Source organism: Sus scrofa, chromosome 12, assembly GCF_000003025.6.
Source record: "Sus scrofa isolate TJ Tabasco breed Duroc chromosome 12, Sscrofa11.1, whole genome shotgun sequence".
NCBI lineage: Eukaryota > Metazoa > Chordata > Mammalia > Artiodactyla > Suidae > Sus > Sus scrofa.
This window is the reverse complement of record NC_010454.4, coordinates 5,599,051-5,626,581: the sequence shown is the minus strand read 5'-3', so window position 1 is coordinate 5,626,581 and position 27,531 is coordinate 5,599,051. Positions and strand designations below refer to the sequence as shown.

Here is a 27,531-nt window from a genome sequence, read left to right as displayed (position 1 = left end):
AAGCAAGTCAGCAGCTGCGTTAGTCTCTGAGTCTGTCCTCTTGATGCTCATTTATTTCAGATCTGTCTTTTCATCCCTTGTCGGGTAAGTACAGAGTAATCAATCAGTTTTGGCTCTTGAAGTGGCTTAGTATATCAACAGTAGCAGATGTAAAGCCCAAGCCTCATTGGATGGTTGGAGGTTGGAGGTGTTCCCATCTTTTTATTTTCTGGGGGGGGTGTTATCTTAAAAAATCAGAGATAGAAATTAGTTGTCTGTCTTGGTAGATTTATAGGCATTCAAACCTTGATTTGGAAAGCTTCATTCCCTTCTCACTGAGGTCGTAGGAACAGGGAGCATAAGGACACTGATGATGGCACCAGTATGCTTGTTGGCCCTGGTTTTTTTTTTTTTTTTTTTTTTTTTTAATGGGGGAACCCCTCTGTTGTCTTTAGAGGTTAGGAGACACAAACATTTTAACTTTGAGTATTGGCTATAAAATTTTGAGCTGCCCAGCATTTTTTTTCATTCTCTTTTGTAGCATGACTTTCCAGAATTTGTTCCAGTCTGAATATAATCTTAGCTACTGCATTGATCCCATTGTTGAATCCGGGTGGAGACCCCCTTTTGGGTTTTTTTTTTTTTTTTTGAATGTTTGTATTTTTTTAACCTGTCAAAATATTTTACCTTTTAAAACTGTCTTATACATTAATTATGTTAATATTGTGTATTTTTTGTACCTGATGTTGTTTGAGCTCATGTGACATGTGGTAATTTTGTAATAATCCAGAAGAGATTTGCATTAAAGTTGAATCCCACTCATTGTAATAGTAATCTTGGCAAACACAGTTGAAATCCATCAAAAGCAGAAAAATTGCCTGCCTATTGGCTTGCTTCTCGCCCTTTATTCTTACCCCACGACCAAAGCCCTAGAGTTTGAGCTCTCCTTTTCCTAAACCAAGAGGATTATTCATAACATAGTTTGAAGGATAATTGTTGATATTTAAAAAACAAAACAAAACTCTCGAATAACCTTATTTAAAGGGAAACTTTGAATTAATCCTTTCAGCAAATTGGTGTGGTGGGCACCTGACCTAGTCCCAAGGAATTCAACTCTTAGAAAATGATTATATCAGAATTTCCTCTTTTGTACAGTTCCAGGGTATTTGTTTAGCACTAACTAAAATGATAATGTGCTTGTTTTAGTACTCTTTTCACTGTGAGAACTGCATGAATTCTTGCTAGGTAATTTGTCTTTTTCTTTTTTTGACAGAGACTAAATATAATGCAGCTTTATTCAGAAAAGTCCATCTTATATTTTAGATGAGTTTAATAAAAACAGATTTAAGAATAGGAAATTTTGGAGCAGTTTATGTTCTGAAACGTATCTACAAATTTAGCTGACTTTGACCTTTTTACTGCATAACCATTATATTGTTAAAAGTGTATAGTTGGAGAGTTCCTTTTGTGGCTTAGCTAATCCAACTGGTATCCATGAAGATGCAGTTCCGTCCTTGGCTTCACTCAGTGGCTTAAGGATCCGGCGTGGGCTGTGGCTGTGATGTAGGCTGGCAGATACAGCTTATGATTCAACCCATAGCCTGGGAACTTGCATTTGCCACAGGTGTTGGCCCTTTAAAAAAAAAAACAAAAACGTGTGTAGTTGGGGAGTTTCTGCTGTGGTGCAGTGGGTTGCTTATCCAGTTTCTCTCTGTGGAGTCAGTTAGGGTCAACCCCCAGCCCAGCCCAGCATGGTGGGTTAAGGATCCAGCATTGCTGCAGCTGTGGTGTAGGTTGCAGCTCTAGCTTGGATTCAGTCCCTGGCCTGGGAACTTCCATATGCTGCAGGTGTGGCTGAAAAAGAAAAAAAAGAAGGGTATAGTTGAAAGGTCACCAAAAAATATGCCATCTTAAAAAAAATCCCAGTTTTTGACTTAATTATTTTGACCCTATAAGAGGATATAAGCCTCAAAGACATTAAATATTTCTGAGATTCTTTTTTTTTTTTTTTTTTTTTTTTTTTTTTTTTTTTTTTTTTTTTTTTTTTTTTTTATTTTATTTTTTTATTTTATTTATTTTATTTTTTTATTTGTTGTTGTTGTTGCTATTTCTTGGGCCGCTCCGGCATATGGAGGTTCCAGGCTAGGGTTGAATCGGAGCTGTAGCCACCGCCTACGCAGAGCCACAGCAACGCGGGATCCGAGCCGCGTCTGCACCTACACCACAGCTCACAGCAACGCCGGATCGTTAACCCACTGAGCAAGGGCAGGACCGAACCGCAACCTCATGTTCCTAGTCGATTCGTTAACCACTGCGCCACGACAGGAACTCCTGAGATTCTTTTTTCTATGGTTGATTCTCAGATTTCTCAATGTGAAGGTTTCTTGGAGCTTCTTGGCCACTGGATTTTTCTTACAGGTAGACATGCTTTGTAGCCTTATGTAGCCAGGTGTCATTTAAATTTAGAACTGTTTTCTGGGCATCTTTAAACAGGATTAGGAGTTCCCTTGTGCAGTAGGTTAGGATCCGGTGTTGTTACTACAGTGGCTTGGGCTGCTGCTGTGACACAGGTTTGATCCCTGGCCCAAGAATTTCTACATGCTATGGGTGCCACCAAAAAAAAAAAAAAAATTTAAAAAGCAAACAGGATTAATGTAGCAGTACTTCCATAGATAAGCTATTTTGAGGGAAATTCGTTAGTTTATACATTATGTAAATGTCATGAGCTTCACTTGATTGCATCTGATTGTGTTTTGGAAAATTCAGGCAATGAACAGTATGTAAATCGTTATTGCAAATTACAGTAACATTGTAAATATTGGCACAACTTGTTGCGCAGTGGAAGTCACTGGAAGCATTGCTTAGCCTCAGCAAGAATGAGTTAAATTACCAATAAACGTTGCTGGATCTTGTTTACTTGTTTATCAAGGAGAACTAATTTCTTGCAGGACAAAAACTGAGAGCTCATTGTGGCTTTCAGGCAAGCCCACAAAATCCCCATTAATAAGTGTTAAGTGCCCATGCTAAATTTAAGCACCTAGTTGATATTTGTTATAATCTAAATTAATGATTAAAATGAAGATTCGCTTAATGGTTAAGTTTTTTTGTTTTAATCCAGCTATGTTAGATACTAAAGAAGGCTTCCCCACAATCCATATGCATCTGCTTTGACTGGTGGTTTCTGTCAACCTACAAAGACTGTGGCTTATTGGTGAGGGCAGCTGGACAACTCTGAGAGCAACTTAGAGAAACCCACCTTGGGCACACTCTGTAAAGGAGCGCCTTCTCTGGAAATAGCACCCCAGATAAGTGCACAAAAGCAAGACACCCTCGTGGACCTACTTCCTCCCGCTTTCATCACCCTGATGCCTAAAGGTGAGGTCTCCTTCTTGTGTGTCTTAGAAGCCATGAGCTCACTTGGGTGATGAGAGCCCTGGAGCAGCTTGAGCACCGCATCTGTAGGCTTTCCTGCCAGACCTTTGCCTAAAGGTTATTTTTCTCATCAGGACAGACTCTAGATGAGAAGAGTGGTAAGAGTAAGGTTGCGTTTAAAGCTACATTGCCTTAAATATAGGACTGGTCCAGGGTTTATTTTCCCAAATGGGGGCAATATTTGCTTAACGATTAAGTTTTTCATTTTGTTGTGTTTTTTTTGTTTTGTTTTTTGATCCAGCTGTACTTGGTACTAAAGAAGGTTTTCCCACATGTGCGTCTTCTGTAGTTTGAAATTGCAGCTGTGGACAGTTAGGGCTAATCGTAGTAGATTGTCTCCCCTTCCTTTAACACCTTGGAGGAATTTGGGGGCACACTAATGTGTTATGTGAAGATGGAAGTTGAATGTAAGTCTCTGCCATTCTGAGCCAATATGTAAAAGTTACAGTAGCCTAATTGCTAAAAATGCTTAGGATTTGCGATCAATATCCTGGACAATACAGTTTTCTTGTTTTCTTACCGTATAGATACTCTGTAGATTCACCCCAGCCAGCCATCTTAAAATACCTGCATGGGCGACAGAGAGACCTTCGGAGAAAGTTTGGGTAAAATCAGTGCATATGAAAATAGGTATGGGGTTTATTTTGGGGGTGATGAGAATGTTCTAGAATCAGACAGTGGTGGTTACACAACATGATGAATATACTAAAAACTACTGAAATATGACCTTTGGTGAATTTTTATGTTGTGTAAGTTAGCTCAATTTTTTTGATGAAAGGGTTGTTAAAATGAGTGTATATGAGTCGATCCTACTAGAGAGGCTTTAGACACATGACCTGTCCGGGCTTGGTAGCTTTGTTCAGCATAGGAAGTCCTGCAGTTTGTGAAAAGCTCCTTGGCCACCTTTCCTCAGCCTTCTTTTTTTTTTTTTTTTTTTTTTTTGTCTTTTTGCTATTTCTTGGGCCGCTCCCGTGGCATATGGAGGTTCCCAGGCTAGGGGTCCAGTCGGAACCGTAGCCACCAGCCTACGCCAGAGCCACAGCAACGCAGGATCCGAGCCGCGTCTGCAACCTACACCACAGCTCACGGCAACGCCGGATCGTTAACCCACTGAGCAAGGGCAGGGACCGAACCTGCGACCTCATGGTTCCTAGTCGGATTCGTTAACCACTGCGCCACGAAGGGAACTCCTTCTCAGCCTTCTTAATGGCTTAGTCCCCCTGTGTCCATCTAGGCGAGTGTCCGCATGTCATAAGTTTGCAGAGTCTTCTGAGATAAGAAGTAAATACTCAGCAAGTTTGAGACTCCTAGTTGTTGGTAGTTGTACTTTTTTTTTCTGGCTGTGCCCATGGGATGTGGATGTCTCCGGCCAGGGATTGAACCCGTGCCGCAGCAGCTACCCAAGCCGCTGCAGTGGCAACGCCAGATCCTTGACTGACTGTACCACAAGGGAGCTCCCAGGAGTTGTACTTTAAAGTGTTTCTGAATTGATAACCGTTGCAAGAACAGGCACAGTTTTCCCTGCACTTTCGTAACGTGAATTGTGTTTACTTCCTGAGGTGGGTGGGAGGTAGAAGAGGTTGCTATCCTGTAAAATGTAATAGATTCTATTCACCAGATATTATAATTATTTAAACATTCAAATGGGCTTTTCTGTAAGGACCAGCCACATGTTTAAGGCATTTAAAATGATATTGGTGGCTATAATATTTGGTTTAAGGAGTCACAACAAATTTTTTATTTGTTTCTCTGTAAAATCCCTCAACTTTCACCCTTTTTTTCTTTGCCAGTGTGTAGAATTTGACAGCAGTATCAAGATATGATGAGGAGAAGATGAAAAGGAGCCTAGCAACTTAAAAATCTCATAGTGTTGTGTGTGGGGTGACCTTTTTTCTACCAGTGGCTCAGTTTATTTAGGAGACAAAGATGACTCTCAGGCCTGTGATAGTGTCATGTCCTGAGCTTATTGAAATGTTTCTTCCCTTTCCTTCTTTACACCACAGTTTGCTTTCTGCGTTCGTAAGTTGTTTTTTTTTTGGTTTTTTTTTGTTTTTTGTTTTTTTTGTCTTTTTGCCATTTCTTGGGCTGCTCCTATGGCATGTGGAGGTTCCCAGGCTAGGGGTCGAATCGGAGCTATAGCTGCCGGCCTTTGCCAGAGCCACAGCCATGCCAGATCCAAGCTGAGTCTGCGACCTACACCACAGCTCACGGCAACACTGGATCCTTAACCCACTGAGCAAGGCCAGGGATCGAACCCGCAACCTCATGGTTCCTAGTTGAATTCGTTAACCACTGCGCCACGACGGGAACTCATTTTTTGTTTTTCTGTTAGTATTTGAGACACCATATGGCCACCATAAGTCCTAACACAATGACTTCTGATGAGGAGAGGAAGTCCCACCTTTCTGTGAGATTTTGGCCTGTTCACAAAAGTGCTTCCATTGATGAGCGATGGTTATGCTTAGGCAAGAAGAGATTGATAAAAGCCTTTGACATGGTGTTTTATGACTAAAATTTTTAAGCAGTAGTTTTTTGTTTTGTTTTGGAATTTTTGTTTGTTTAACTTTTTGGCCGTACTCACGGCACATGGAAGTTCCCAGGCCAGGGATTGGATCCATGCTGCAGCTGCAGCCTGTGCCGCAGCTGTTGCAACACTAGACACTTAACCTGCTGCACCACAGTAGGAACTCCTAAGTGGTGTTTTTTGTTTTTAAAATGTTTATTTATTTATTTTTTTTTATGGCTGAACCTACTCCATAAAGTTCCAGGGCCGGGGGTTGAATCCAAGCCACTGCTGCAACTTATGCCACAGCTGTGGCAACACTGGATCCTTTAACCCACTGTGCTGAGCCGGGGATCAAATGTGCACCTCTGCAGTGACCTGAGCCTTGGCAGTCGGACTCCTAACCCACTGTGCCACAGCAGGAACTCCCTACATAGTTGTGGTTTGTTTTTTTGTTTTTGTTTTTTTTTTTTTACTCAAAAGTTGTTTTTGTTTTTTTTACGGCCACATCTGCGGCATATGGAAATTTCCAGGCTAGGGGTCAAATCGGAGCTGCAGCTGCCAACCTAGACCACAGCCACAGCAATGCCAGGTCTGAGCCGTGTCTTCAGCCTACACCACAGCTCATGGCAATGCCAGAATCTTTGAGTGAGTGGAGGCCAGAGATTGAACCTGAGTCCTCAGGGATACTAGTCGGGTTCATTACCATTGAGCCACAGTGGGAACTCCTGTAGTAGTTTTTATATCTAAGCTTTTATTAATTTTGGTAAGAACATTGCTTAACTTTTTTATTTTTCCTGCTAATAGGCGCTAAGCATCTAGTAGCCTGCCACTTTAGGATTCGTGTAAGTCACACCTATCCAGATATAAATTAGAAACTTGTTGGAGTTCCCTTGTGGTGCAGCAGGTTAAGAATCTGATGTTGTGGACTTCCCGTTGTGGGTCAGCGGTAACGAACCCAATTGGTATCCATGAGGATGCAGGTTCGATCCCTGGCCTCGCTCAGTGGATTGAGGATTCGGCATTGCCGTGAGCTGTGGTGTAGGTTGCAGATGCAGCTTTTATCCCACATTATTGTGGCTGTGGCATAGGCCGGCAGCTGCAGCTCTGATTTGACCCCTAGCCTGGGAACTTCCATATGCCACAGATGTGTGGCCTAAAGAGCAAAAAAAGTCGACGTTGTCACTGCAATGGCTTGGGTCACTGCTATGGTGCAGGTCCAGTCCCTGCCTGGGAGCTTCCACATGCTGTACGCATGGCCAAAAGAAAAAGGTTGTATTTTCTTATTTGAAAACAAAATTTTATGACTGAACTGAGAGTACTTTTATAATGAATACATAAAATGAATAGTAAGTATCCAGTAGAATATGTGGAACGTCACTTTTTTTTCTTTTTCCTTGGCTACCTCAAGGCACGGTGGAGTTCCCGGGCCAGGGATCAGATCCGAGCTGCAGTTGCAACCTGCAGTGCAGCTGAGGCAACACTGGATCCTTAAACCATTGTGCTGGGCCAGGAATTGAACCTATGTCCCAGGGCTCCAGAGAGGCTGCCAGTCCCTTTGTGCCACAGTGGGAACTCCAGAGGTCACACTTCTGGTTTTATTTTTAGTAACTATTTTATGGTATTGTGATTATGGCCTGTCAAAAACTCACTGACATATTTTGAACAGCTTCTAGAGAGTCCGTTATGCTTATTTGTTACTGCTCTTGTTATTTCTATAATTCAGCTAAGAGAAGTGTAGTTAAGAGTCAGCATAGGGGAGTTCCCGTCGTGGTGCAGTGGTTAACGAATCTGACTAGGAACCATGAGGTTGCGGGTTCGATCCCTGGCCTTGCTCAGTGGGTTAAGATTCCAGTGTTCCTGTGAGCTGTGCTGTAGGTTGCAGACTGGACTTGGATCCCTCGTCGCTGTGGCTCTGGTGTAGGCCAGTGGCTGTAGCTCCGATTTGACCCCTAGCCTGGGAACTTCTATATGCCATGGGAACGGCCCTAGAAAAGGCAAAAAGACAAAAAAAAGAGTAGTGACTGCAGGACCAGACTATCTGGCTTTGAAGCCAATATCTGCTGCTTGCTGGCTGTGGGACCTGAGGCAAGTGACTTCCCTCCTTGTCCGCCAGTTTCCTGAGAATACCAATAGTGCCTGCCTGAAGCGATTGTTAGGATTAAGCGAGTTAATACGTTGAAAGTGCGTAAAACTTGTGCCATTGCTCGGGTTACTGCTTTCCGGTGTATTGCTACTACTTCTACAGCTCGTGGGTCCGTGTTGTCTTCAGAGCACACCCCTCCCTTCCTTACTGATTGGAATTTCACGTCAGCCGCAGTTCTCACAGCCTCCATCAGACTGGCTCTGTCTTACATGATGCAGTTGTGTTCTAAACGGATCCAGTCTTTCGGGGCAAAGATTTTGTTGTACAAGAAACAGTGTTCAAAATGACACATCAGGAGTTCCCATTGTGGCGCAGCAGAAACGAATCCAACTAGTATCCATGAGGATGTGGGTTTGATCCCTGGCCTCGCTCAGTGGGTCAAGGATCTGGTGTTGCTGTGAACTGTGGTGTAGGTCGCAGACGTGGCTCAGATCCCAAATTGCTGTGGCTGCGGTGTAGGCCAGCAGCTATAGCTCTGATTTGACCTCTAGCCTGGGAAGCTGCACATGCCGAGGGCGCAGCCCTAAAAGGCACAATAAATAAATAAATAACACGTCCATTAAAACATTTATACTGAAATGTTCATCAAGTTGGAAGCTTTTCAGGCTAGCTATACATAGGAAGGCTTTGGATTATCTAATTTAGGGAACTGAACCAGGGTTTTCAGTACTGCTCGCAGAGTCTCCAGAATTAGCGATGTGAGTCACTAATTTACATGAACTTTCTCTCCTCAGTTTTACCAGTTCTGAGCTCCGTAGGGCAAGGTGACAATTACAAAAGGAGGGAAGCAAGGACAGTAGGACTGGTCGTGCCAGTGTTGTACTACCATCCATGGTTCTTGTTCTTGACGGCTCCCAGGTGTCGGCTCCTGCCCAGTGAAGAATGGGCTGAAATCGTTTGCTGTGAGTGGCTCCCTCGCCTTAAAGTGTTCGATCGTCGAAGTGCCTGCGGCACTTGTACTTTGGATTTCCATGTGCGCCTCTGCCTGTTAGGATGGTTGCAGTGTGTCCGGGGGGGTTATACTGGTCCCAGTTAAAGGGTCAAAGCCGGTCTTATTAAAAGTCGAGACGCACTCAGGAATTCACTAGGCACTTCGTTTGTTTGCCTGAATAATACTATCTGAGCTTGCTTTTTCTGTCAGAGAGAATGTTCTAAACCAGGATTACTTCAGAAGATAGGGCTTTATCAGAATTGTCTAAGTATTTGCCAATCACCAATGTTAGCTTTATTTGGCCTTGTTTTTTAAAAGCAAATTTTGGGGCAACTCCCACTGGTGTGGGTGTTATTACAAAGTTGTATGGTTTGTGGGTTATGTTTGGTGTCAAAACAGAATATGTGTATATATATCCTTACAAACGTTGAATCTACAACTGCTAATAGTTTACCTAGAGCTCTTCAAAAATGAGAAAAGATTTTCAGCACATTGTAAGAAATAGGAATTTACAAACACACACATACTTGGATGAGTCATTTAGGATTTTTAGTATAGAAGGGCTTATCTGCTCTTATATTATTTTCTTGAAGATAAAAAATACTGTATTTTAGGAGTTCCCCTTGTGGCTCAGTGGTCAATGAATCCGACTAGGAACCATGAGGTTGTGGGTTCGATCCCTGCCCTTGCTCAGTGGGTTAAGGATCTGACGTTGCTGTGAGCTGTGGTGTAGGTCACAGATGCGGCTCGGATACCGAGTTGCTGTGGCTCTGGTGCAGGCTGGCGACTACAGCTCCGATTCGACCCCTAGAATGGGAACCTCCATATGCCTCCAGTGCGGCCCTAGAAAAGACAAAAAGACAAAAAAAAAAAAAAAAAAATACTGTATTTTAGGGAGTTCCTGCTGTGGCAAGGTAGGTTAATGATATAGCTTGTCTCTGACATTGCTGGTTCGATTCCTAGCCCAGTGTAGTGGGTTAAGGATTCTGCATTTTTTTTCTTTTCTTTTTCTTTTTAGGGCTGCACCCGTGGCATGTGGAGGTTCCCAGGCTAGGGGTCTAATCAGAGCTACAGCTGCTGGCCACAGCCATAGCAACGCAGGATCTGAGCCATGTCTGTGACCTACACCACAGCTCACGGCAACACCGGAGTCTTGACCTACTGAGTAAGACCAGGGATTGAACCCACAACCTCATGGTTCCTAATTGGATTCGTTAGCCACTGAGCCATGACGGGAATGCCAATTTTTTACCTAAATTTTTCCTTTTTTTTTTTGTCTTTTGTCCTTTTAGGAGGGCATGGAGGCTCCCAGGCTAAGGGTCCAATCAGAGCTGTTGCTGCCAGCCTACACCACAAGCCATAGCAACGCCGGATCGTTAACCCACTGAACAAGGCCAGGGATCGAACCTGCAACCTCATGGTTCCTAGTCGGATCTCTTTCCACTGCGCCACAATCGGAACTCCTTTTTTTAAAATTCTAAACACAATTAAAATTACAGTAAAGAAAAGCCAATGTAATCACTAAAATCAATAATACTGGATGTTTTTCTTTGCAGTGTTTGTTTCTGCACATAGTTTACCTAATTGGTTATATATATGTATTTTTTATCACTTATTATATCTTTAGTTTGTACCCAGCTTTTGCCAAATAGTCATCATAATACCTCTTAGTTGTTTGAGGAAACAGAAAAAGGAATTTAATACATCTCTACTTATCTCCATATATTCCCAGCAACAGAGAGAAAGCCATCCCACTGGTTGCTTTTCTAGTCTGCCTGTGAGGCTGAAGATCTTAAATTTAGTGTTCAGGATGAGGAACAAGGCTGTGTAGTCATTGTGCAGAAGGTAGCTGAGGAATTTACTGATTTCTTAGTTGCCAGGAGAAACATCTGAGTTGCTTCTCTGTTTGGCTGGGTTCGTACACGGATGCTGTGGACCAGGCTTGTACGGCTTGGGATGTGTTAACACCTTTTCTTTTTCTTGGACAAACATTTTCTCAAACACCTGCTGTGAGCTGGCTTTGTGCAGGGGCACAGAAATGAATAAACCTAGCTGTATACAAAGCAGTTGGAATCAACTGTGGTAGCAGCCGTACCTGCTGTATGCTCACAGTGTTGTGGGACCATGGAAAAGGGGTGAGTAGCACCCCTAGGCGGGCAGGAACCTCATGCAGAGAAGCCAGAAAGTTTATCCAGACATAGGAGCAACACATCCAAAGTATGGCGATCAAAAGGGAGGGGAGGGGAGGGTGTGGCGGTTGGGGAATACCTACTCTTCAGAGCAGATGGCAGCAAGCGATGGCACATATGCCAGATTGAGTCTGCTACCTGTTTTGTATGGCCTGCAAGCTAAGAATAGTTTTTATATTTTTAAGGGTTGAAAAAGAATAACACATCATGACACATGAAAATTGGGTGAAATTCAGTTTTCGGCACGCATGAATGGAGTTGTATTGGAATGCGCCCTCGCTGCCTTACATGTTGTCTCCAGCTGCTTTTGCACCAGAAGCGCGGGGTTCAGCAGAGCAGACCAGAGACCGCGAGGCCCTCCCCTCGGCTCGCTCTGCATTGCTCTTCCGTGCACTGCAGATACAGTGACAAGTTACAGCTTGTCGGTGCTCCAGGGCCCTGTGTATCAGCATACCAACCTGTTTTATTTTTCCTTATTACCAGTGCCTGACTATCAGAGTGAAATAAGAGAAAAATGGACTTGGAATGTCATGTTTTTCAGGGCATAGCGGAGTACGGATTTTCTTGTCATTGAATTAGTTGGCAAAGCTCTCTGTAATTAAAAAGCTGTGCTGAAAGAAGCCATCAGCGTTACCAAGCTAAGCAGTTGTCACAATATTCCCAGCTCATAGGAAGGCAAAAATTAGAGAATTTTAAAGAGAATGTTTCATTACAGCAGAATTTCTTCATAAAAATGAAAATGAGACTGCGACTGAAGTAAGTTTCCAAGTGGCTCATTTGTTAGCCAGGCAAGGAAAGCCGTTTACTGATACTGAATTAATTAAATTGTGTTCGATTGCAGCAACTGAAGAAATATGTCCGGGGAAAACAAACTTGTCTGATGTTTAAGAGTGTTAGCCTTGCCGCAAGAACGATTTCTGTTGAGGTCAGTCAGAGCAGCGTCAATAGTCAATTAAAAAACAAGGCAAATGATTTTGTTTGTTTTTTCTTGGCCCTTGATGTGTCAGCAGATGCTACTGTTTAGTAGTTTTATTAATGGAGTCAGTGCTGCGTTTGAAGTGACTGAAGAAGTAGCCTCTGTGAATAGTCTGTTTCACGCAACTACAGCTGAGAATATTTTCCAAAAAATTACTGAACTGCTGGGATCAGTGATGAACTTCACGCTCCCTTGTGGACTTAACATCAGTTCCATGAATTTTCCTCAGAAGTGGAAGCTGGATATTGTTGGGTTTTGTTTTGTTTTCCTTTTTGGCCACATCTGTGGCATACGGAAATACCTGGGCCCAGGACCAGAGCCTCAGCTGCGACCTACACCGCAGCTGCAGCAGTGCTAGCTCCTTAACCCACTGCGCTGGGGATCAGACCCTTGCTCTTGCAGAGACAGTGCCAGATCCTTAACCTGCTGTGCCACAGTGGGAACTCCAAAAGTTGAATATTCTGACATGCCTTACAGCACAACACTGATAGCTTAGCAGTGGTAAAGTTTTCTTGTTGTTGTTGTTGTTGTTGTTTTTTTTGTCTTTTTGTCTTTTTGTCTTTTTGCCATTTCTAGGGCCGCTCCCGTGGCATATGGAGGTTCCCAGGCTAGGGGTCTAATCGGAGCTGTGGCCACCGGCCTACGCCAGAGCCACAGCAACAAGGGATCCGAGCCGCATCTGCGACCTATACCACAGATCACAGCAACGCCAGATCCTTAACCCACTGAGCAAGGCCAGGGATCGAACCCGCAACCTCATGGTTCCTGGTCGGATTCGTTAACCACTGCGCCACAATGGGAACTCCTAGACATGTCTTTTAAACTAGTATATGCTCAATTAAAATCATGCTTGCTGAATAATAATAGCTTTTAATAATTCTTGTCTATGTGAGAAGACAATTTCGAAAAAGAAATGTGTAAAATCTTATTACAGAATCAGCATTAACAAACTTTCGTAATCAGTTTTGTTTTTGTTTTTGTTTTGGCCATGTCCATGGCATGTGGAAGTTCCTGGGTCAGGAATTGAACCAGAGCCACAGAAGCAACCCGAGCCACTGCAGTGGCAGTACTCGATCCTTAACCTAGTGTGCTACAAGGGAACTCCCTGTGATGTTTTGATGAAAGAGAGTTTCCAGCTTTGCAAATGTTATTCCCTCCCTTCTAAGTCCATTCTTATTAGTAGACTGTGTTACCAAAAATCGTAACCAATTAGGAGTTCCCTTTGTGGCTCAGCGGAAACGAATCTAACTAGTATCCAAAAGGATGCAGATTTGATCCCTGGCCACGCTCATTGGGTTAAGCATCCAGCGTTGCTGTGAACTGTGGGGGAGGTCGCAGATTTGGCTCGAATCTGGCATTGCTGTGGCTGTGGTATAGGCCAGCAGCTACAGCTCCAATTTGACCCTAGCCTGGGAACCTCCATGTGCTGAGAGTGCAGCCCTAAAAAGACACCCCCCCGAAAATTGTAACTAAATATTATATTTTAATCAGTAAAAAATGTGGAAATTTGTTTTCTCGTGTTATGTAAGTACCTACATAATATTCTCAATTTGGCCTTTTAGCCCTAAGTCTAAAATCCTTACTATGTGGAGTTCCCACTGTGGAACAGCATGTTAAGGATCTAGTGTTGCTGTGGCTGCACCACAGGTTGTAACTGGGATTTGATCCCTGGCCTGGGAACTTCCAGGTGTTGCAGGTACAGCTGAAAAAGAAAAAAAGAAAATAAAATACCTAACTGTATGGTCCCTTTTTTTTTTTTTGGCCTTTTTTTTACTCAAATGAATTGATCACATCTGTAGTTGTATAATGATCATAACAATCCGATTTCACAGGATTCCCATCCCACAGCCCAGGCACATCCCCCCACCCCCAAACTCTCTCCTCTGGAGACCATAAGTTTTTCAATGTCTGTGAGTCAGCATCTGTTCTGTAAAGAAGTTCCGTCTGTCCTTTTTTCAGATTCCACATGTCAGTGAAAGCATTGGATGTTGGTGTCTCATTGTATGGCTGACTTCACTTAGCATGATGGTTTCTAGGTCCATCCATGTTGCAAAAAATGCTGGTATTTCGTTCTTTTTAATGGCTGAGTCATATTCCATTGTGTATATGTACCACATCTTCTGGATCCACTCCTCTGTTGATGGACATTTGTTTTTTGGTTTTTTGGCTGCACTCATGGCATGCAGTAGTTCCCGGGCCAGGGATCAAACCTGTGCTACAGCAGCAATCAAGTCATAGCAGTGACAACACTGGATCCTTAACCTGCTGTACCACCAGGCAACTCCCTTTGTGCTCCCTAACAGAAGAGGTTTGCTGACCCTGTCTAGAGTTTAGTTTACCGGGTTAGGGGGAGGAGCAGGTCAGTGGCAGCAGGGCAGGGAGCCAGAGTGAGGCCATGCTAAACACTAGTCTAGAAAGCAGTGGGGAACTAGAAATCCATTAAAACTTCAGCTGCTTTCTCCCCATTCCCTCTAAATTTACACAGGTTTTCTATCAGTCATCTGATATTTTTCTGTTTATTTGAATTCTCCTCACACTCCTCCCCAGAAGAGAGTGAAACACCCAAACTGATGAATCTGTGAAAGTGAAACAACTTTTTTTTTTTTTTTTGTCTTTTTTGTTGTTGTTGTTATTGTTGCTATTTCTTGGGCCACTCCCGCGGCATATGGAGGTTCCCAGGCTAGGGGTTGAATCGGAGCTGTGGCCACCGGCCTACGCCAGAGCCACAGCAACGCGGGATCCGAGCCGCGTCTGCAACCTACACCACAGCTCACGGCAACACCGGATCGTTAACCCACTGAGCAAGGGCAGGGACCGAACCCGCAACCTCATGGTTCCTAGTCGGATTCGTTAACCACTGCGCCACGACGGGAACTCCTGAAACAACTTCTATTGGGACTTAAAGTTGAGCTGGGAGCAGCCTTGATGTAACACGTTTTAAGAGCGATGTGATTACTGAATGTGGTATTAATCCTTTGTGGTTTTCCCCTGTTGGTTTAATGCCCACAAGTGATTGGATTTAGATTTCAAGTAGCCTGATTTTTGCTGTTTTTTAGAATTTAGGAAAATAAAGATAATCCAGTAAAGAAAGTATTAGGTGATTTTTTTTTTTTTTAATATTTGTATGTAGTTGATTTTAAAAGTTTTTTAGAGATCAGAAGAAAAGGAGGGCAGGAGCTCCTTGGTTGCCTAGTGGTTAAAGGATCCAATTGTGGCATTGTCGCTGCTGTGGTGCAGGTTCAGTCCCTGGCCCAGGAACTTCCACATGCCGCATGGGGGCATGGCCAAGAACAAAAAAGGTTTTAGGGAAAAGTATTAGTTTTGTAAAGCAGTTTAGCAATATGATACATTATGATTATATCTCTGTAAAAATACTGGGAGAAAATTTACCAAAAGTCCAGCATTATTAGTGGCAGTAATAATTAATATTTAAAAAATGTATGTATGTTACTTTCCTGATAACCTTTTACATGTATAAGTAAACCATTAATAGGACGCTTAGTGTCCTGTCCTCCAAGGGAGTGAAAGGGAGCTCTGATTGAAAGTCCGCGCCCAGTGCTGCTCCCCAGTCCAGGCAGGGTCTGAGCAGCCTCGGTGTCGCTCCAGCCCGTCTTGGTCATCCCGCTGGGCAAAGGCCTGGCTTCTCTGCTGGCTCTTACTTACTCAGGGCCTGTGTGGTTTCTTGACCCAGTGCGGCCACAGGGGGTCGCGGAGGCCTCGCAGTGTGAAGTTAGTCTATGCTGATTGTCTTTTATCCTTGAGGGCGGGAAGTCCGGGGAGGTGGGAGTGTGGAGAAGCGTGTACTCCCCAGACCTGGAGGAGGACAGGGTCCCCGAACCCTTGGCTTCCCAAGAGCTGGTTGAGGTGAGGAGTAAGTCTCAGCCTGTTTGCTTAGATCTCGTGCTTTCAAACTTTTAAAAATGGAAAGATGGATTGGAGCCTAGTGGAGACAGTTTGTTTCATATCCATCCATGAAAATAGGCGAGAGTGATTTCCGAGTGGGTTTCTCCTTGCTGTCTGGGCGCTGCCTTGCCGGCAGCGCGAGCTTGGCGGGAGGGGGCGGGGGCGGGGGATCGGGAGCTCTGACCAAACAGTTTGGCTCCCAGATGGTGGATGATACACTTCCATTAATGACTTAAGCAAAAGGTTAGGAATTTCTCTCATCTGATTGTAGTTGGTTGAAAGGGGGTCCTCTGCCTGCTAGATTCTGTCATTTGGGCCCTTCTCCCCGGGGGCCTTTTCTGCAGGACCGTCTGCCCTGTCTGCTGAGTTAACAAATTTCTTGCACGCCAGCACTTTTCACAAGGGAATAGGGTTAGGCTTCCAACTTTCAATGTCTGCCTGCTGCTGGCATCATAAAACTGTTGGTATTGCTTTGTGGACTTTGCCCCTTCTGTGACTATTTCTTGTTGTATTCATTCAGCAAACTGTCACGGTACTAGGTACTCACATGCGTGCTCTCAGTGGCTTTATAATCTAGTAAGAGAGGGAAATGTGCACGTTAGTACTAGTAGTGTAGGATAAGGGCTCTAAGAAATGTCCAGAGAGAGTGCTGTAAGACTTAGAGGTGAGGAGTTCCCGTGGTGGCGCAGTGGAAACGAACCCAGCCAGAATCCATGAGGAGGCGGGTTCCATCCCTGGCCTTGCTCAGTGGGTCGAGGATCCAGCGTTGCCGTGAGTTTCAGTGTAGGTCACAGATGCAGCTCGAATCACAAGTTGCCGTGGCTGTGGTGAGGACCGTCGGCTACAGCTCCGATTTGACCCGTAGCCTGGGAACTTCCATGTGCCGTGAGTGTGGCCCTCAAAAATAAAAACTTCAAGGTGGTGACTTAGCTGGGGACAAGGGCAGGACGCGGGAGGATAGGTAGAGGTCGAGGAAACCTCGAGGGAGGTGATGCTATCAGAAGATTCGTCACCACGGAATTCAGCCTTGAAAGGTTTCTACAGGTGCGGAGGCGGCATGAACAAAGGCGGGGAAGTTAACGATCTCTTGGCAAGACACAGAGGACCCTAGTGTTACGGGAGGCAAGGGAAATGAGGCTGGAAAAGTACAGTGGGCCAGCTGCGCAGGGCTTCAAGTGCCAGGCCAGAGTCTTTGTCAGTGGCTGCTGGTGGAAACGAAAGGCTTTTAAGAAAGGGGGGATCGAATTTGGGCTCTGGGAAGAGTAGTGGGTCCTGTGCAGCATAAACTGGGCAGGGAAGAGGCCAGATGCAAGGAGACCGGTTTATTAAAAGGTACCAAGTGCTTGACCCGTGGTGATGGGCATGGAGGTGAAGAGGTTTAAACGAGGCAGTTCGTTGCCTCTGTATCTGTCCTCTCTGGCACCCCTGCCAGCTGGAGCCCTTTGGAGCCCCAGCATCTGCAGGTAGCACTGTGGATGTGGCTGCCCCAAAGGAGGAAGTAGGCTCGCTAGGAACTCTTGTTCTCCAAGAGGACAGCCTGTGCCCAAAGTCAGTCCTTCCCTGGATTCTTGCCTCTCTGGGTTTTTACTGAGGCACATGCTAAGCAGACAGGCACCACTCTTAGGGTTGCTAGATGGAGCAAATAAATAAAGATGCCAGTTTAATTGAAACTTGAAATAATGGATAACTTTTTTAGTATAAGAATGTCCCATGAACATTTGATTTAATCTGAAATTCAGATTTAACAGGGCATCCTGTATTTAATCTGTCAATCCTAACTACTTCTCACTCTTCTCCGGCCCTGGGCTCAGCCTCCTCTGCTCCCTTTTCTCACTTGTTGTCTCCTGAGTTAGTCTCCTGTGGGATGAAAGTCAGGGAAAGTATATGCTGCCCAGGAGAGATGAGTCTAGCAGTTTAGACTGTCCCACCTGGGCCCATCTGTCTGCAACCAGATGGAGAGGGAGACATGGAGAAGGACCCGGTGTGTCAGTGCCCAGCGGCGTGAGAAGAGGTCCTGCTGGGCCTTCCAGCTTTCAGCCTGGTGTCTCAGAACATGCTGAGGCCCGGAGGTGGTACGCCTGAAATTGGCCGCCTTCTGCACCTGCCCTCATCCTCGTTTCCTTTTCCAGTTCGCCTCCTACCCCCCTCACACCCCGCAGAGGCACCTGGAGCTCTGCAAGCTAGACTTAGAGTTTCTAAGCGCATACTGTTCCCTTTGTCTAAAACACCCTTCCCACAGTCTTCACCCCCTTCTCCTGTGCCTGCCTGGGTCAGGGATCCTTCTGGGTTCCCAAAGAACCCTCAGCAATCCTCCCTCGTAACCGCGTCCAGATTTGATTGCTCCCACCTGTTACTGGTGTGGCTGTTCCATGAAAAGGACCTGCTGCGTCAGTGTCCTCAGTGCTCACCACTGCGCCTGCACCTAGTAGGTGCTCACTAAACAGGTGCTGAACGGACAGCAGCAGGATGCCATTCGGAACGTCACTGCCCCTTAAACCCTTATCCGTGTTCCTTAGGGAGTATCCAGCTCCAGCTTCCCCCCAGCCCAGTACACAAGGCCTGGACACGTCTCCTCACGCCGTACTTCAGGGCTGGGAGGATTTTTCAGCACTTTTGTTAGCATTAAAACTCATCTGGAAAGTCTCAGCCCGGGACCTACCTGTCCCCACACCTTCCATATGCCCAGACTGGTAGGGCCCTGAGAATAATCCAGGCCTGAGCCAAAGACATGGGCTGGCCCCTCTCTCCCGTTTCCCCCGAGGCAGGCCTCCCAGTCTGGACAGTTGCCCCAGATCAGGTTGTTGCTCCCTTCACACACTTCTGCACACCACCCTCTGTGCCTTCTAGAACTTTCCTCCTCCTGTCTTCCCTGTGGTAGGGGAGGGTAAGTCTAAGAAACCCTCTACCTGGACACAGTGAACAAAAAATGAATGGTGTGTTCTGCGGGGGTAAGTGGATTGGACCTCCACTGAGTAGTGTGTGAGAGCGGCGCTTGGGGTTGTCTTGGTTTTTTCATGCAGAGCAAAAGAGACAAAGGTTGGAGGGAGGCCAGAAGGACGGATAGAGCCCCCAACCCCCAGGTGAGTCAGGATGGAAATAGAGCAGCCTCAGCTGCTGCAGGAACTCACTTGTGAGACTGTTGGGGGAGGCAAGGCTGAGGGAATTTATTCAGAGGCTTCTAACACGAGCTTCACAAAGAGGTGCTTGGGTGATGTTGGGAGTCGTTTCTGGAAGGAAGTAGGCAGACAGGACGGTGATTACCTGCGTCAGTCGGTAGTCCAGAGGGATGCCTTGTGACCTCGGCCTTCAGCTCCAAAGCAGCAGGCTCCCTGGCCCTCAGCCTGGAGCTGCAGCCCTGTTCCGGGGCGGGCGAGGCCTCCGGAATTGGCAGGCCGGTCTGGGCAGCAGACTCCTGCAGCAGGTTTGGGAGAGGCTTGTGCTCTTACTTGCAGCCTTTTCCTTGCGATGAGTTCTTCAGCCCGGGGAGCCTCAGGCAGTGCTCAGAGCACGAGCCACCCATGAGGCCATCCTCTGGTCACCGTGGCCGAGGCCCTTGTGGTCTCTGGTTCCTGGCCCGCAGGCTGGCTGGAGACCTGGGTGTTAGGAAGGATCCTGATGCTGAGGACTCGCCCTAGCTCTGGCCCTTTTCTGGCATACCCGTGGAACTAGTCCCCCCAGAGCAGGGCCCTTGGGGATGAGCTGGTTCACTTCTTGCTGGGAAGCAAGGGACTGAACTCTGCTCCCGGCCCACCCTCCTGGGGGCTCTTCCTGCAGGTACCTGAAGGAATTCCGCACTGAGCAGTGCCCACTCTTTGTGCAACACAAATGCACTCAGCATCGGCCCTATACCTGCTTCCACTGGCATTTTGTGAACCAGCGCCGCCGCCGGTCCATCCGCCGTCGGGACGGCACCTTCAACTACAGCCCTGACGTCTACTGCACCAAGTACGACGAGGCCACAGGCCTCTGCCCGGAGGGCGACGAGTGAGTGCCCCTCAGCCTGCCTTCAGGGAGCCGGGTGTGTCCAAGATCAGATGCCCTCAGGATAGCTTGGGCACAGTCTAAGAGGCCAGCCAGAGGCTGCCTTTGAGGGGACTGCTGCCACCTGGCCCTCCTTCCTGTGGTCTGGACCTAGGCTCAGACCCCACCGTCCTCTGAGGGAGGCCCCTTCTCCATTCCCCACTTTTGGGAGGCCCTGCACAAGCCTTTCTTCTGTTAAGCATAAAGCCCAGTTGTGAACCAAAGTGGCTTTCTGGGCTTCTGTCCTGGTCCCATGTGGGTCCCAAGGATCTTCTCCCCAGCTGGCACTGCCCGCCCCATCCCATGCAGTTCCCGCGTGGCTGGCTGTTTAGAGACATAGGGTCTCTCCAGGTTTCCCATTTGCTGACCCTAAGTGTTTTGCGCGAAACTCTGTAAAGAGGGCTTAATAGCAGCTCCCTGGTGGCCTCGCGGGTTAAGGATCCAGCATTGTCACTGTTGTGGCTCTGGTTGTGACTGTGGCAGCGTGGATTCATGCCTTGGGCGCGGCCAAAAGAAAAACAGTGGAGCATGACAGAGGACAAATATAGAGTTCCCGCTGTGGCCCAGCAGGATTGGTTCTGTCTCTGGAGTGCTGGGACACGGGTTCAGTGCCCGGCCCAGCACAGCGGGTTACGGATCCGGCGTTGCCACAGTTGCAGTGTAGGTCACAACTGCAGCCTGGATCTGATCCCTAGCCCAGGAACTCCGTATGTGTGAGGTGGCCAAAAAAGAAAGAAAGAAAGAAAAAAGGCAAATACAAGGAGATGGCAAACCTGGGAACATCATGGAGAGGGAGCATTTCTTGCCCCCGCCAGTCATGTGTGTCAGCCACACAGAGGGGGAGCTGGGAGGCACTGCGGCTTTCTGTGTTAAACCCAGGCGGTTCGGGGACCCCTCCCTGCACCAGCATTTCTCTCTTTATACCAGGGGTCAGAGGCTTGCCAACTCCTCCCCCAGCTTAGTGAAGCACTCAAGGAACCAGGGGCTTTGCCCCTGTTTTGAACAGGCTGTCTGCTTCTCTGAGGACCCCTGATCTTCATTTATTCTCCCAGGAGTGCCCCCTCTGGAGCTTCTCTTCAGGACAGCCCAGAGCCCTGGCTGAGTAGCCTTCGAGAAGCTCAGTGGGAATGCCAGGCCTTCGGCCCCTGCTGGCGTGGGAGGGTGGTTCTCTTAGCCAACAGGGCTCATCCCTTGCCTCCTGGGCCCCCCGTCATGCACCCTCGGGGTCACAGGGAAAGCCTTCAGCAGTAGGGAAGGGGCAGCACTGGTAGCCCAGGCTACAGGGGGTGAAGGTGAGTGACACCCCCCCACCCCCGCCGTGTTTTAGGTGCCCATTCCTGCACAGGACCACAGGGGACACGGAGCGCAGGTACCACCTGCGCTACTATAAGACTGGAATCTGCATCCACGAGACAGACTCGAAAGGCAACTGCACCAAAAACGGCCTGCACTGCGCTTTTGCCCACGGGCCCCATGACCTGCGCTCCCCTGTCTACGACATCAGGTGGGCTGAATGCCACCTTGGGCTGATAGCTGTGGGCCGGGGTGGGGGCCTGGCTGCTGACCGGTGAGTGCCGCAGGTGGAATGCAGGGCTGGCCCTCTGGTTCCTTCCCTTCATGCTCCCTCCCACGCTCTCTGTCCCTCCTCCTCCCCAGGGAGCTCCAGGCAATGGAGGCCTTGCAGAACGGCCAGACCACAGTGGAGGGCAGCATAGAGGGCCAGTCGGCCGGGGCCGCGAGCCACGCCATGATAGAAAAAATCCTCAGCGAGGAGCCACGGTGGCAAGGTACGTGTGGCCACGCAGAGGGCTGTGCCTCCCGCCTGCTGTCCGTCCTCGCCCCACACCTTCCTGCAGCTGCCCGAAGATGGGGCTCACCGCCCCCAGTGCCTTTTCCAAGCTGAGCCGCCACCTCTGCTGGGAGGCGCTTGCCCCTCATCCCACTCCACATCCAGCCACCTACAGCCCCCTCATTCGGGGACACGTCTGGGGAGGCTCCGCAGACACACCTTGCCGAGCTCCCATCACCCCAGGTGCTCCCTGAATTCTCCAGGGGCTTTCACACACACGGGGTCATGCACGGGTAGTCCTGAGCCTCCCAAGGTTGCCCTCTGCACTCCGTGAGCCGTGTCTCCAGGGAGGGACAGCGGCGTCCTCCGTACCTCTTTCCAGGGTCTTAGTTGTGACATTGGCCCATGAGGAGGTGGCCCTGCTCATACTTCTCACAAAAGCCCCAGCTCCTGGCCCCTGCCCAGTGGCTTCTCCTTTCCCTTCCGCCCACCCCACCCACCTGACCCCTGCCTCTGGCCTCCTGTGCAGAGACCGCATATGTGCTGGGGAACTATAAGACGGAGCCGTGCAAGAAGCCCCCGCGGCTGTGCCGCCAGGGTTATGCCTGTCCCTACTACCACAACAGCAAAGACCGGCGGCGGAGCCCCCGGAAACACAAATACAGGTCCTCTGGCTCAGGCAGGCCAACTGCGGGAGGGAGGGTGGCAGGGAAGGGATCACAGCAGGGGCTGCCTCCACTGTGCTTTCAGGGAGGCAGGGAGGCCAGCCCTGGGCATCGCAGGCTCACAGGACCCAGGTTCAAGGGGAGGGAATGGTTGGGAGAGCTGAGCGATGGGAGGTCTGCCTTCATCCTCCTTTGGCATAAAATAAGGATCTTGGGTCAGAGTTCCCTCTGTGTCCAGTCTTGAGGGGCTCTGCCAGGGCCAAGCCACGCTGTGACTATCGCTCTCCTTGGGCTACCTGGGGCTCGGGGGGAGGACTTGGCTGAAGGGAATAAAAGTGTCCTTCTTGGTGATGCAGCCAGGCTGGGCCAGAGAAGCAAAGCCTGGCTTCTGGCCCCAGTACGGCCCTCCCTCTGCAGCTGATCTTTCCTAGTTCTGCACCTGGCCTTGCCAAGCAGGGAGACCAGAGAGGGGGCTCATCGGCATCCCCCAGATCCTCTCTCGCATCCATCTGACACCCGCCCCCCCCCCACTGAATCAGGTCGTCTCCATGTCCGAACGTAAAACACGGGGATGAGTGGGGAGACCCCGGCAAGTGTGAGAACGGAGACGCCTGCCAGTACTGCCACACCCGCACGGAGCAGCAGTTCCACCCAGAGGTGGGCCTTGGGGCGGGGCCGCAGCCTTGGCCCTTTGAGGGGAGGGCTGGCTTAATAGATCCTCCTTGGAGAGCGAGGAGGAAGGAAAGGAGTGTTGGGACAGACACTGACAGGGCCCACCTTGACAGCATCCTGGAAGAGGGATTCCTAGCCACAGGCTCCCGCAAGGCAGTGCCTAAAGGAGCCGCACACCCTAATTTGGCAACCTCCCTTGTTCTGAGCCCACACTCACTAAGCAGCTTTCTGGGCCTGATTTTATTTCCCCAAGACCCCCCTGATAGGGAGGGCATGCACTGGGTGTGGGGACTTGGCCATTCTGGGCTTTGCACTACTGTGGTACTTAGCATGACACCAGGATTTAAACAATAAGAAAGCCCCTTAGAGTTGTCTTGTTCCAGCTGAGAGCTTAGTGTACCAGAAACTTCCCTGATGCAGCCCCCTGGCCTCACAGCGTGGCTTTGGGCTCTGTTCGAGTGCTGAGATCTCTTGTAGGGTACAGAGGCACATGCTGTCCACTCTCCTGGTTCCATGGAGGGCAGGGCACCCTAAGATAGACGCACGGACAGAAACGACCTTACGTGGGCTGCAGACAGCAGGGTGGAAACTTAGACCCAGCTTAGATCCCAACCCAGGGTGCTCTAGGGCCTGTGGGTATTGCCTGTAAACTTGGCTCCCTTGAGACTTCCCATCGTGGCTTACTGGTAACAAAGCTGACGAGTATCCACGAGGTCGTGGGTTCCATCCCTGGCCTCCCTCAGTGGGTTAAGGATCCAGCGTTGCCGTGAGCTGTGGTGTAGGTCGCAGACACAGCTCGGATCCTGCGTTGCTGTGGCTGTGGTGTAGGCCAGCAGCTGTAGCTCTGATTCGACCCCTAGTCTGGGAACCTCCATTTGCTGCCGGTGCAGCCCTAAAAAATAAAATAAACTTGCTCCCTTAATGCTCAGAGGCACGTTAGAAGGTCGCAGCCCTGGCCAAAATCGTGAGTGAGAGTAGCACGGAGAAGATCCCTGTGTGGGGGCTGGGTCAGGGCTATTGGGCCTTCGACCCAGAAGGGAGGTGGTCCCTGGCACGGAGGTGGCAGTGTCTTCTTACTGTGCCTTGAGTACCAAGTTGGCAGCGAGAGGCTGAGGGAAGTGGCTCGGAGTGAGGAGGAGAAGGAATTGATGAACCCAGCCATGCTGAAGGCACTCCTGCCTGTCCCTCTCTGCCCTCAGATCTATAAGTCTACCAAGTGCAACGACATGCAGCAGTCGGGCAGCTGTCCCCGGGGACCTTTCTGCGCCTTCGCCCACGTAGAACGTAAGCTGTATCCGTTGCCCTCCCCTCCCGCCCCCGAAGCCGAGTCTGTCAGCCAGCAGGGGCCCTGTCCCCACTGGAAGTTCCATGCCCCAGCTCTCTGGAACTGGCCTCAAACCCCTGGAGCTTCCAAGTTCTTGAGACAGCAGGGACTTGGCCCAAGTTGCACAGTCACGATCCCAGGCAGGTGAGGTACCCTCCCCGAGCCAACTAGGCAGGTCCCAGCAGCCGCTTGTGCCACACCCCTGGCAGACACACAACACGGCGCTGCCTTGCTGAGAGCAGAGCTGTGCAATTAAAATACAGTGCAACCCCCATGTCATTTTAGATTTTCTAGTAACCACATCTAAATAGGTTAAATTAATTTTTTAATAATATATTTTTATTTAAGTCAGAGTAATATCATTTAGAAGGTAATCAATATAAAATCAAGTATTTTACCTTTCTTTCAAACCTAGTCTGAGAACTGCTGTGGACTTGACTAGCTGTGGCACATTCAAGTTCAGCCTGGCCGCGTTCCGGGTGCTCAGCGCAGCTGCAGAGCCGGGCTCACGTTAAAACCTGTGCCCACCCCAGGCCACTGCTCTGTTTGTTCTTAACCTCTTTCTGGGCTCAGGCGTTCTCTCTGGGATTTGAGGGAAAAAGAAGCTGAGGGCCCAGGGCGAGAGAGGTGTGCATCCTCTTGGCTCAGAGATGGGCCCAGCCCAGGCAGCACAGAGTTGTTAATGGCTCAGGCTCTGGAGTCATGTGGGACTGGGGTTCAGACCCCAGCTCTTCTGCGTCCTAGCTCAGCCACTTGGGAGATTTACCTTCCCTCTCTAAGGCTCAGTCTCCTTGTCCCTAAAATGGACACCGGGGTAGGACTCGTGTCTTCAGTCTTTGTGGAGGTGGACAGGCAGTTCATGCACGTTGCCCGGCCTGTCCTAAGTGCGTGGTAGAGGGTGTTAGAAAGGAGGTGGGAGTCTCCTCTTCCTGCACAGGCGTCGCAGGACCTCCTTTGAAAGACAGCCAGCTGCCCTTTTGGAGGACGGAGCTGGCTCGGGAGCCTGCTGACCTCCGTCCTGTCTTTCGCAGAGCCCCCCCTCGGTGACGACCTGCAGCCTTCCTCAGCTGTGTCCAGCCCCACCCAGCCGGGTCCCGTCTTGTACATGCCGTCTGCTGCCGGCGACTCGGTGCCCGTGAGCCCCTCCAGCCCACATGCCCCTGACCTCAGTGCTGTACGTGCCTGTCCAGGGGGTGGGTGGGCACCGTGCCTGCCCAGAGCCAATCCCTGCCTCTCTGCTCGGGGAGGAGGCATCTGTCAAGGGGGCTCTGCCCTTTCTGCCCCAAGGCTCTTCTCATTGAAAGCTGGTAGTGGCTGGGGTGGTGTCTCCAGAGCCCACGATCAGCCTGGATAGAGCAGGTAGAAGGGGCAGGGCCATCTATCAGCCCGACACAGTTCCCTCGGGAGGTCCTAGGCTTCTGGGTGGTGGTTGCTGCCCACTGGCAGATGAAAATGGAACCGAGCCTCTAGCTGAAGAGGCTCCCTCTGGGGAGGGGATAGAGGGTGGGCTGTGCCCCAGCCTGCACCTTGCCCACCAGCCTCTCCTCCTCCTCCTGTGCAGCTCCTCTGTAGGAACAGCAGCCTAGGGAGCCCATCTAACCTCTGTGGCTCCCCACCGGGCTCCATCAGGAAGCCCCCAAATCTGGAAGGCATTGTTTTTCCTGGGGAGTCTGGCCTCGCCCCTGGCAGCTATAAGAAGGCTCCTGGCTTTGAGAGGGAAGACCAGGTGGGAGCCGAATACCTGAAAAATCTGAAGTGCCAGGTAAGGGATGAGGGGGCAGCCCAGTGAGGTCAGCTGCCTTCTGTGTGCGGCACTGTCCTAGCAAGCCCCTGTCCCCAGCCGTCCCGTTTCACAGATGAAGACAGGCAGGAGGCTGAGCACCTCAGCCAGGGCAGAGCCAGTCAGTAGAGGGGTGGGGGGGGTCCTACCTCAGTCTTCTGCTGCCACATCTAGTCTTTGCCCTGCCCTGTGCTGCCTTGATGGAACAGCGTAAAAGGGGTCCCTAACTGGGCTTTTTGTGACTTGGAGTCACCAAGGAAGAGAGGAGCAGCTCCCCTGGCTCCTGGGCTAGGGAAGGAGGGGGCATGCATGTCAAGAGGGCTGCACCGCAGGTGTCCGATGCCTCCTTACCCCCTGGTCACTGCAGCCTCAGTGAGCACAGCGAGCAGATGCTTGGCGGGACTCAGGGACCGTCCCTAGCACCACAGTCACCTCCTGCTCCCTGACTTTTCTCTCAGGCCAAGTTAAAACCCCACTCACTAGAGCCCAGGAGTCAAGAGCAGCCTCTGCTTCAGCCCAAACAGGTATAGAACCCTGGGCCCTTTCTCCCTTTCCGACACCTGCTGTGGACAGGACAGGCCCAGACAAAAACAAATGTATTTATTGAGCATCTATACTGATCCCCCTTCCCCTACTGCAGGACTTTAGGGGTGAGTGGGCCCTGCAGCCTCCAAGCCACACCCCTGCAATGCCAGCCTCTCAACAAGGTGTTGAGTGAGCGGGCCCTTCCCTGGGCATGGGGGCGACCAGATGGGAGCAGAGGCACCCCCTTTCCTTCTGCCCCGGCCAGCCCCGTCCCCAGCCCCTGCCACTCCGGGAGGCCCCCATCGCGTCTCTTCCCTCTCTCGTTGCAGGACATGCTGGGCATCCTCCCTGTGGGCAGCCCCCTGACCTCAAGCATCTCTTCTAGTATCACCTCCAGCCTAGCAGCTACTCCCCCTAGCCCTGCCGGCACCAGCAGCGTCCCTGGCATGAATGCAAATGCTCTGCCCTTCTACCCCGCCAGCGACACGGTAGAGTCGGTCATAGGTAACTGGGCCGTTTCTGCCGCTAAGTCTAGGACCAGGGCTGGGATCAGAGACGCTCGGTCTCTGGAGTGAGACTCAAACCTGCACACGGTCACCTTAGTTATCTGTCTGGGGAGAGTCCCTGAGGGCACTCTGAGCCCTTTGACCTAAATGGAAAATGAGCCTGAAGTATAAGGCCAGGAGCGGCCCTCGTA

General features: G+C 49.3%; 1 protein-coding gene across 8 annotated transcripts in view; it reads left to right on the top strand.

Moving 5' to 3' along the window:
- The window catches only part of UNK (unkempt family zinc finger), a 35,748-nt gene that overhangs the window by 1,668 nt on the left and 6,549 nt on the right, over positions 1-27,531 (top strand). For 2 of the 8 annotated variants that reach the window (XM_003357967.4, XM_013979250.2), the window contains 10 exons: positions 19,834-20,043; positions 21,407-21,583; positions 21,736-21,866; positions 22,398-22,533; positions 23,073-23,190; positions 24,405-24,489; positions 25,561-25,703; positions 26,091-26,291; positions 26,768-26,833; positions 27,164-27,338. In XM_003357967.4, the coding sequence (XP_003358015.1) occupies positions 19,834-20,043; positions 21,407-21,583; positions 21,736-21,866; positions 22,398-22,533; positions 23,073-23,190; positions 24,405-24,489; positions 25,561-25,703; positions 26,091-26,291; positions 26,768-26,833; positions 27,164-27,338 (1,442 nt within the window). Of the gene's footprint in view, positions 1-2,342; positions 2,398-3,097; positions 3,355-3,938; positions 4,042-19,079; positions 19,140-19,833; positions 20,044-21,406; positions 21,867-22,397; positions 22,534-23,072; positions 23,191-24,404; positions 24,490-25,560; positions 25,704-26,090; positions 26,292-26,767; positions 26,834-27,163; positions 27,339-27,531 lie in introns of all 8 variants that reach the window. The other 6 variants (XM_013979242.2, XM_013979243.2, XM_021066621.1 and 3 more) reach the window with 6 other exon arrangements.